The 11,371-nt window shown below is 46.6% G+C and overlaps 1 protein-coding gene across 1 annotated transcript in view; it reads right to left on the reverse strand.

The window, feature by feature from the left end:
- HDGFL3 (HDGF like 3) overlaps positions 1-10,398 on the reverse strand; it is a 37,133-nt gene extending 26,735 nt beyond the window's left edge. The window contains exon 1 of the mRNA XM_036389438.2: positions 9,973-10,398. Coding sequence (XP_036245331.1) covers positions 9,973-10,056 — 84 coding nt within the window. The 5' untranslated portion in view covers positions 10,057-10,398. The remainder of the gene's footprint in view (positions 1-9,972) is intronic.
- Positions 10,399-11,371: the final 973 nt, after the last annotated feature.

The following is an 11,371-nucleotide window of genomic DNA, read 5'->3' on the forward strand; positions in this document are numbered from 1 at the left end:
AATGAACGCTACTTAATTGGATTCCAGATAATAGAGTCTGAAGAAATCCTTACAGAAATACAAATTTACACTGGCTCAGATGGAAACTATGACATCTGGGCTGAAAACCAACAAGCAACTAATTAGTTTAAGAAAAAGATGACAAAAACATGCCACTACAGTAGGACACAGTGCCTGGCATGAGATGCCTTGTTTAGGTGTATTTCTTGCCAGGATCTGCCTCCCTCAGCTCCTTTTTCCAGGTTCTGGAAGTGGCATTTGGGACAGCAAGGTGGGAACCTTTGCAAATATTCAAAGATAGTCTCAGGCTCGTAGGTGTGCATGCAAGTTCCCTTCACCCAGGGATTGTAAACCCAGTGACAACTGACTCACAGCCCTGGCTCTGTGAGAAATACGAGCTGCACGTAAACTGAAATTCAGTCTGCACAGGGAAAAACACAACACAGCTGGGAAAAGGGATTGGCAGTGTCAGAGAGAGAAAGCTGGAAGCAGCAATACTACAGGAAGCCAATAGTGGACCACAAGTTACATTTGAATAACCAGTGTGCTGCAAAGGTCAAGGCACTCTGCAGCAATCCCACCCACAAACACACATCCTGCCAGCGTGGGCAGAGCCCCACAGGGTGAAACTGCACCTGGGAGAATGGTCCAGCCCTAGTGCAAGACATGGATGGACAGCCTGGAACATGTTAAAGGAACCGAAGGAACAGATGCTTAGGGCAATGCACACACCAAAAGCATTCAGTGGGGCTGGTGGGATTGATTTAGTGTTCAGAGGCAGGAAAGGGAAAAGCAAAACCCAAGAGGAGGAAGGAGACAAATCTCCTTTTGAGGTTCAGTGCTCTGCTTTCTGGCACCCCCTTATGCTGCTGTGTCAGGACAGACAACCCAGGCACGAGTGAGTCCAAACCCTGCTCCATGGGCACCCCCTCCCTTGCTCCCACCCCACAGTGCCATAGAAAAAGTGAACTGCAAGTGCCCTACATCCAAGCATCTCCCAGAGGATTAAGCAGAAGAGGAGCAGCAGGAGCTGCCTCCTGGTTACCAGACAATGGGTCAGAGACTGGGGTAACAGTCAGGGATGCAGACCTGGATTCTTGTTTTCTACATGTGGAAGAGATTCCAGATGAGGAAGGTACACTGTCCTCCAAGAATTAAAAGAAAGGGCTGACAGTAACCCTTTATGGAGGTGTGAATGATGTAAAATATAGCTTTGTGAAGCTGAAGAGAAACTAACAAGAAAGAGCTGCTTGGTTCCAATGACTTTGTATGCAAAACACATCAGCAGATCAAGGAAATAGCAGCAACTCCAGAATTGCTCTTTGCAACTATAGCTTTTGCTCCTCTCTTTGCACTTTCTGCTTCTCCCACCTGGATTGCATCTCCAGACTGATGCTACATATCTCTGTAAGGTCACTCCCCGTGTTATTATTAAGTTTCAATATGCACATATATTTAGTACATTCAGTAATCCAGTCTGATATGGGATTGATTCCCAGAAATGGTTTGCATTATTGTGCAATTGTATCTTGGGCTCTCCCAGACTTGGAGTTTCTTCTGCTTTTAGTGTAGTTGTACTCTTTGTATTTTTAGTGGCTTCATAGGTAGGTGCCTTCCAAGGCCAAGGAGGACAAAGTTCCTGACTCTAAAGGCTGACACTGTTTCCTAGTTGACATCAGTGACACCACAGTGACATCTGTAAGGTCCTTACAGTCTAGAATTTTTTCCTTCCTCCTTGGCCCTACTTACTCTGCTGCATGTAGGATGTTTTGTTAACTGATGGTCTTAAGGAAATTCTTTGGTAAATGATATTCCTTGCCCTGTTTTTCCTCTTTTGTTATATGATGTCTTCTATTCAAGCAGCCAAACCAGAGCTGGCAAACAGCCTCTCTCTAGGTTTTTTACACATTGCTGCAAGGCAAAATAAACAGTTGTTTCCAGTTTGCATTGTCAGGGCTACAGATGTATGCTAATTAACCTTTCAATCTGCTGATGGAAAGCTGAAAGAGATTTAAATGCACTTTTCTAAAGCAGAGACCAAAGTCTGTGGACACCTGTCCTTTCTAACGCTGGGCTCTGTGTGGCCCAGAGCAGAGTACGTCATGTCCTCCCGTTATGTTGACTCTGAAGGCATTTTCAGATTTCAGCAGAGCTTTACAAAAGGCCAGGAGGCAGAGATAAAATCCTTCTGAAATTCAAGGACATTATGTGTTTTTTTGGAGAAACACTGATGCCAAGGATAATATTTGAGTTGACCTGAGACCACTTGAAGGATGGGGAACTTCAGACAGGAACTACTTCATAACATGGGAAGTTCATTGTTTTGTTAAGATGCTGCAGTATTGACTCGAATTTCTTACCCTCATTTTGTTTTCTAGAACCAAAAACCCACAAACAAACCAACAAAACCAATCCCCAAAGCCTGGTCTCATATACCCTTCGTGCAAAAGTATTATCCACCCTCTCATGTCAAACAGTCTGAGCAGAAGAAAGGAAAACAAAATGAATCTGCAGTTTATATCCAATTTCAGTATCAGGTTTAGAACTGGCTGCTACACCAATGAATGAAACAATCTCAGATGTGCAAAGCCAGTACTGCAGAGACCTTCCCAAGAGGAGGAAGCAAGGATCTGTTTCCTTCTTTAAGTTTTAAAAGCTTTACCTCATGATACTGCCTTGTTTGCCAAACATTTCTTGGAATCTTTCAAATAATGGTTGATTCTCACTGCTCCATTGTGCTTCAGCCAAACCACTGGCTGCTGGTGCTGCCTCTGCTGGAGTCCGGAGTCAGCTGATGCCCTGCCCATGTGCTCCTCCTGTGCTCTCAGATCTGACCTTCTCCAGGGGAGCCTGTGCACAGGGCAGGTGTGTCTGCACACACAGACACATCCCTGGGAGCTGGGATCTGAGATGGATGGCACTGGGGCAGCCTTGAAAAGTACCAGGGTACCTAAAGAAACAGCACAGCGCTGATGTTCAGCTAACTCCTAACCTAATCTCCTCAATCTCCTCCTGATCTCCACAACCTCTTCCTGCCTGCTCCACACAGACTCCTTCCCAGTGTTTGTTGCTGTATTTACCACTCAAACTGCAGCCTCATTCTCCCTTATGCCTCTCAAGTACACAGTGGAAAGGTTTTTACTGCTCAGGCACCATCATTTGGAACAGTTAAAATGCCCAGCCTCTCCCCATTGTTATCCCTTCTCCAGCATTATCAGGAAGTCCTTTCATCTATCCTCAAATGACAATTGTATATACTTACTGTCAGCAATCACTTGCTTACAAGATTTTTATTACCCTAAATGCAGGAAGACTTGTTCATGTGTTATTATGACAGGAAAATCAGGAAATGAAGAGTTAAGGCTGAAAACTCTGTCTTCATTTTGCTGCCTACAAGAAGTTCATTCCAGTTGGGAATCCTAAAAGGTTCTTTACCCAATAAAAAAAGAGATCTGTCATTTAATGAGGGGAAACTAATATTTCTCCTATCTTTTTGTAGTAGCAATATACAGATTGACTTGACAGGCTACAGATTTCACTGAAAGGGGCACTATTCCTTCATCCAAATACATATCCAATGATTCCCATGAGATCAGGTGATGAAAATTATTCAGTGGCTTCAAAGTAATAAGGAAAAGTATCTAACAAAAAATCTGTAGAGTATGGGTATGATAAACTTTTTTGCTTATTGCTTCAAAACTTCTGAGACAACTGTTAACTTCATTTGGACTTAAAATTGTGACATTGCAGGAGAAAATGTATTCATCTATTGTCATCTACACAAAAAGATCAGACTTGCACATTTGGGGCTAATTATTTAAACTAATTAAAGAGGAAAAAAAAAAAGCAGCAGAGAGATTTAAAGAACTGCATTTTGAAGATGTTTCCCCTTATACCCCTGCTGTGCTAACAACAAACATGGAACATCTTGGCCCCAAAATGATTTGTTTGCCAAACAAGAGCAAAGGTTTTACTGTAAGATATGGGTCAACATAATGTATAAAAATGATGACATTTTATGCTACAATACTCAGATTAAAACTTATTAATTCACACTTCAAACTGATTGCAGGAGGACTGAAAAAGACCATCAGCTACTTAAGTTCCCTACTTTCCAAACAGTAGGAGAATTAATACTTCACTCCTTGTTATTTTTGTTTCAGGAAATGAAGGAATCATTCCTGAATGAACTGATTAGGTCACTGAAAATGCATTCACCTGTACTCTAGGATATGATCAGGTATCTGCAAATAAGTTTAAATGCTGTCTAAGCAACATGTGACAAGGTGGTGCAGAAGAATTAGAAAGTCCAAACCATTCCATAGAGGACTCATTGCCTTTAATGTGCTCCTCTCCCATGCACCACGGCAGAACTCATGGAAGTGCTGCCTGAAGAAGCCACGACCTCACCATCAGTTCCCAGGATGAGCCAGACCTGTGCAGTGATCAGCAAATCATGTCTCATCTCAGAAATGAACAAACAGAGACCTGCCAGGAAAAATTGCTTGCAGATCTCCAAGGACTGATGTATGATGAGGTACATAATTAACGAGGGAGAGAGACTGAAGTAGCTCTGAGTTGGTAAAGGAGAAGTCACAGGGGACTCGTATTTAGTAACATGGCAAAAGTGAGATCATAAACCAGAGCAACCAAAAGGGGGAAAGGAGAAAAGCACATGGTGCAGGACTGGACAGGTCCCAAGTGGCCAAGGAGAAAAGCTCAAAAGACTGCAGACCAAGTTTTGGCAGAAAAACACAGAGAAAGATCTGTTGTCTATTTTGATGGACCCTTTGAAGTTTTCTGGATCTAATCTGATTTTTGTCTGTCATTCTTTGCCAAAAAAGATAAACCCTGCCAGGGAAAAACCCACCTTCCCTTATTCTTACATTAATACAAAAACAAATGGTCTGTTTTAAATATCAAACACTTAAAACACAGAACCTTTCTTCTATGATGTGTTGGAGAGTTCAATATTTGCAAGCTGTCATACTGGCCATTAGAACAGACCAAAGTTGTTTCTGTACCTTGTACTTGATAAAACGATGTCAGAATATAAGCCTTGGTCCTATTTCTACAACTGCACCAAAATCAACCCTTTGGCTCCATCCACACTTCACTGAACTGGATGACAGAGGTTTATTTACTAAAATGTCTGCACAGGGGTGTCCAAAATATATTTTTGAAATTTTTTTTTGCTGATACTGAAAGTCTTCTGTTACTCTGTAGTAGTCATTTCTTTTAGCAGTGTCTAACATTATATTACATTATGATACCACAGTGTTATGAGCCTTTCCAGGCTGCCATCTAACACAATCTTTAGGCATAAGCTTACCTTTAAACCTTCCCCTTGAATTATTTTAGTTCATACTTTGAGGTGCCTTACTTTCATTCCTTGTTGGAGGGGGGACACAGTCAACAATACTGAAAATACTGAGCTAAAAACTCCCATGTAATCACTACATTATGATGGCTCTGCCTGCCACTGACACTAGTTCCCATTAAAATGACAGCATTTACTATGTATTACTCTAAGCAATATACTGAACATTTCACATCCATTTGCAACTAATACATTGAAGTGCCCCAAATCCCATCCTGCCATTGCTACTGGCAGATGTTCTTTCACAGTGGCATTCATAAGAGTGGCATTCATTCATTGTTAGCTAAGTAGCAAATCTGGAGTTTAAGTACATGTTAATTCAGAGTAGCAATAAAGGAACTGACCAAGACAAACGGGAGTCCAGCAAATGGGAACTTCACCCTGCCAAGATGGCAAATACACCTTCATAATGGTGTGACACCAACACTCTAAAGGCTGTGTTCTCCTCCCAGCACAACATTCTAAACAGCTTAAAACATCCATTATTTACATTAAAATCCATTTTATTTACATTAAAATATATTGTCTTACCTGCTTGGGTCTCTTGTATTATGCCATATAAACTTTGCCATCCCTACACAAACTCCTGCTGCTTATCCAAATACAGTTCTTGTCTCCCCAGCTGCACAATCTTAGACTTCTGTTCAATAATGGCACCAGCCATTTATTTGGGCATGTTCTTATTTTATTGAGGTCATTCCAGACTTTTTCTCTGCTCTCTACAGTTGCATTAACAGCTTCCTTCCTATTTTTAAATTAGTAGCTAATTTCAGCAACTAAGTGCCTATTGTTTCTTCAGGGTCACTCATAAAACAAACACCATTATTGATCCTTCTGAATCTACCACTAGTTTTCCTTTTTATCTCATCTGAGTGACTATTCAAGGGGCAATTTCTCAATAAACCAGGACATTTATCCTAGATAAACTAGGGTAACTGAAGGAAGAGATTTTTCTGCATATGTGTGCTAATACTGCTCCTATCACAGCAGTATCAAAGAAACTCATAAACCCTTAGGGATTTTGTCTCCACAACACCTTTTTAAAGGGACAAGAGTTGTTAACTGTCTTTTACAAACAAGGAAGTAAGATACAGGGGATTTAGTGCTTCAAAGGCAATGACCAGTCATCAAATGTACAACAAATTAAGTTCTTATTTTCTACATTTTAACCACAATGGCATCTTCCCTCTATTTTTTCATGCTCTCTGGATACACAATTGCTTACTTGTTGGATTGATGATCTGGCCAGTTTATATTTATTCTGCATTTTTGATGAGCATCTGAAGACAATAGACATCACAGACAAACATAAAAACCATGTTAACCAAACTGTATTTCCTTTACCATTCAATACAATTCTAAACCTATTTGTTCTCCTTCAGTCAAGCTAAAGGAAATTTTGGCTTTGCACAAGAAAATGTGATACCAAAAAGCAAAGCAGCCCTTCCAGGTAATAAGACCTAAGTGATCTCTTTCAGCCATCAGGTATGTGGCCATTATTCTTTTGGCCAAGCGTGGCAAATCCAGTCCTTCTCAAATGAATTCTAGACCAATCTACAAAGAAATGTTAAATGCAGTTTGACTGCTAGAGCACTCCATCAGTTATAAGACACAATTTTCCAAAGGTTCCCTGGTATTTCATCACTATTTTGCCACTTATTGCATCTTTTTTCCCTCTTTACTCGTAGGGATGGTTTGTCCAGCTTATTCTTACTGATCACTGGATCAACACAGCTCCAAAGAGACGGGTGGGAAGCTAAGGCAGGGATTGAGAGGGCTGCCTGTGCTGGGTTTGTCTGCAGTGCTGTGGCACCATCCCTGGGAGAGACAGGAGTCACTGAGCTGGGGGCAGGTCTGCATTCTGCTGCTGGAGCCTCTGGGATCTGAGGAACCTCCTCTGCATGACACTACTCATGTGCACAGAAATACATGGCTGATTCTGAGCCAGGGCAGTTATGTCTGTGTTTCATTAAAGGGCAGGCAGATCACTTCTGTCATGCTCCAACACTTCACAGGTTTATTAAACACAGTTTAAGAAGTTTGTCCCTGGACAGGAAATTCATGCCAAAGGTCTCACTGATGCCAAACACCACTTGGTAGGGGCAATAACACTGCCATTTAAATGTATTGTTACTCATATTACTAAAGCTACTATATTAGCATGAAATATAGAAGTTTTTATGAGAATACAAAGATCAAACATGCTAATTGCATAATAAAGAGAGAAGTAGCTAGCAACCACTCAAGAATCTGGAAGCAAGTGAATCCCCTGGATAAAAGGCATTCAGTTAATCAGAAGTTGCATTCTCAACTCAAATATTTCTTTGTTCCTTGTTTATATGCCATAATGTTTTCTGAGAAGCAAAATAAAGACTAATGTTATCATTAGGTTTTGCCTTCATTGAAGAAAGTGCATCAGGCAAAACTTGGCAACCCAGATGATGAAAAGTCCTAGCAAAGATGGCATGAACTGTAACTTTAACAAGGTTCAGGCAGACATCAGCCTGATCTACCATGAAGTTGCATGTAATGGCATCACAAGTCACAGGAGCACGTTCTGTGCACACTCTGCTGAACTAACACCCAGCACTACTGCTCCCCTCTCCTGACAGCTCTCTTCCTACCTGATGGTAGACTCTGGACCCTCTACAGGTTCTGCCTCTACTTGCTAAGTCATGTTAAAACTAGAGACTGCTTTGTCTTCACTTGAACTTTACATCCTGTTAGTCTGCACAAAGTGAGTTATGTGAACAGCACACCTATTTTTTCCTAGTCAAGATGTACTTTGTTGGATATTATTGCCATTCAGGGTGCCTATTTAGTAAGCCAGTCAAAAGGTATGACCAGCTGCATAGTATATAATGATTTTTTGAAAGGAAAGAAAATGCCATTAAAACAAAAGGCCCTCTTCTGCTTCTGAGTAAACAAATGGGAGTTTTACAAAGGCTCAAAAAGGAAAGGGATTAACATGCTTCAACGTGGTAATGGTCTCAACTGTTCACATTAAAATTTTCACAGTAAATTAAACCATGACAGAGGTAGGAAAGAAGTCAATTTTCAGTGGCTCATGCTGTTCTGCTGACATAAATTGCCATTTTTTAGGTAGTATATCCACCAACCTGTATAATGATAGAATTACAAAACCACAACCCGTTGTTGATTATGTTCGGCCTTTTGCATGCTAATTTTAGCCTGCTCTGCCAAAATAATTGCATGCACCACCTCATTACCAGGCTTCTGGATATTTAGAACCCTGTCGCTATTCTTTTTTCACCGACCTTTGCTTAAGCCTGCTGTGTTGGCCTTCCCTCCTTGTACAGTGTCTGCTGTTCAACAACACTTCTGCTTCCCAGTTCTGCCCGGGACACCTTCCCAGCACTTACACCCATCCTTTTCCAGGGCTGTCTTGCCAAGGCTAATGCTAAATGTCAGTCCATCTCTACCCTGCTCATCCATGTTTCCCTGCAGGTTGCACACAACTCTTCACTATGTTCATGCTCTTTACAGTCCATAAAGAACAGCAACTTTCCTTGACTAGGAAATGGCATGAAGCACTCCCCAGTCATCCCAGCAAGGCCCAGGAAGACAAGTAAATACAGACTCACTGGTTGATGCCTGCCAAGAGTTCCCACAACACGTGTTACTTAGTGAGTTTACACAACAGTGACCAAAGAGGAGGGAAAGGACAGGCCATGTAAGTGTGCCAGTACCAGACCCCCCACGGAAAGCTCTGCCCTTCGCTATTGTAGCAGCACCAGAAATGGATGTTCGAGTACAATCAGCGCTTATCTGACCGTCAAATGACCACGGTGCCTTTGCATCTCAGTTGCATCACAGCAGTGTAAAACAAAAAATGACAAAGGCCTATGAAAGAAAGTCAACCCAGTAAAGGGCAAGGTGCGGCGGGAGCTGCGGGAGACCCCAAAAGCCTGGGTGCAGTAGGGTGGCACCAGGGCTGGGGCTGCCCCCGAGCCAGACCCGACTCCCCTCAACAAGCTCCCCGGGCCGGGCTGATCCCGCCGCGCACAGCCTGGCCCCGGGCCTCGCCCCCTGCAGAGCTGTCCCTGCCCCGGGCCGTGCCCGTGCCCGCAGCTCCCCGGGCCCGGCCCGCAGCGCTGTCCCGGCCGGTCCCTGGGCCCCGGGGCCGCGGGGCGGCGGCCGCGCTGCCCTGCCCGGGCCGCGAGGGGCGGCGGGGGCCCCTCTGTCTCCCGGGGGAGCCGGGGGCCGGGGCGAGGGAGGGCGCATAATAAACAGCATCGTTTTCATGCAGGCAGGGCTGCCGGCTCCCCAAGCCTCCTCCCCGCGATAACAACCCAGGTACAGCCCGCGCTCGCCCCCCTCCCTCCCCCTTCCTCCTCCTCCTCCTCCTCCACCTCCTCCTCCTCCTCCTCCCGGGGGGCCGGGGAGAAATCTACAGATCAAAGAAAAGATGCACAATAATAGCGGGGTGGGCTCGCACCGCGGCCCCCCGTCCGGCGGGGCCGGAGCCGGGGCCTCCGGCGGCTCCTGGCCGCGGCCCGGCCGCTGCCCGCCCGGCCGCGGGGCGATGGGGGCGGCGGCGCGGGGCCGGGCGCCCCCGCCGCGGTACTCACCCGGGCCGGCCAGTGCGGGTACCCCTTCATTTTGGCGAACACCAGGTCTCCAGCCTTGTATTCTCGGGGCCGCGGACGAGCCATCGGGAGCCGCCGCGGGAGCCGCCGTGTGTCCCCCCGCCCTCCCGCACGCCGCCCCGGGGGCAGCCGGGCGAGCCCCCGCGGGGTGCGATGCGCCCGGGCACGGGGCGCAGCCGGGAGCGGGGCCGGGCCCGCGGGCGATCCCCGATCTCTCCGGCGGCGGCGGCGGCGGCAGGAGGAGATGGGGTGTGTGTGTGTGTGTGTGAGTGTGAGTGTGTGTGCGTGTGTCTGTGTGTGTGAGTGTGTACGCGGGGGAGGGGGAGGCCTTGGACACAACCCCAGCAGCCCCCGGTACCAGGGAGCGGGCTGGCCGGGCGGGGGCGGCCGGGGAGCCCTCGCCCCGCGGCGGCGGCGGGCGCGGCGCTGCCCGCGGCCCCCCCGTGCGCGCTGGGCTACGCCGCCCGCGCCGCCCGCTCCATCCCCGCCGCAGCCGCCGCGGCCCCGGGAATATGGAGCCGTCTCCGACGAATTACTCCTCGGGCAGCGACCGAAAACAGGATCTTCTTATCCCCCCCCACCCCGCCCGCGCCTCCCCCCGCGCTTTCCCTTCCTGTTATTTTCTAGGTACACAGATCGGTTTCTATGAAAATAGGAGAGCAGAGAGCGCTCCAGTCCCGCCCGGCCCTCCCTTCCCCGCTGAAGCATGACATGGTTCTTTATGCGCGCCCGACATGGAGGCAGGGCGGCGAGGAGAAGCCGGCCGGGGCTGGCGGCAGCGCTCCCGCTTCCCCCGGCCAAAGGCGCCCGGCCCTTGGGCCTGGGAGTGCCCTGGCCCCGCTGTCACGGAGGCCCAGGCCCAGCACGGACCGGCTCCTCCGGCTACCTGCACACCCATCCTGAGCCCTCCCCATGCCAAGCCGCCTGAGCAGACTCCAGGCAACGGCCTGGCTCCTAAGCACAAGGTTGTCCCAATTTCTGTACCCAGCCTCTCCTCCATCGCCTGACCCTCCACCTGCTTCTTGGCTTGAAACTAAAACCCACATCCACCAAGCCATGGACCTCGGAGCTGCACAATGGTGATGTCCCCTCACAGGGTGTTTGAGATCTCTTGCTTGCCAGGTGATGCCGGTTTTTCCCTGTGGAAGGGAAGTCCTGGTAACTCACAAATCCCAGATATTGCTGCTTTTACCATAATATTATCAGTTCAGCTGTAATGTTCAAACATCAATTACTAGTGACATTTATTATACTCAAGTACCTTATCTAGTAACACTAGATAGGCACCTGCCAGGTGGGTCATGAGCAGCAAAGTTTAGGAGAGATTTTTCTGCAGGTCTGGCTGAAACTCTAGCAATAGGTTCCCCAACCACTCCCAGAT

Source organism: Molothrus ater, chromosome 13, assembly GCF_012460135.2.
Source record: "Molothrus ater isolate BHLD 08-10-18 breed brown headed cowbird chromosome 13, BPBGC_Mater_1.1, whole genome shotgun sequence".
NCBI classification, from domain to species: Eukaryota; Metazoa; Chordata; class Aves; order Passeriformes; family Icteridae; genus Molothrus; species Molothrus ater.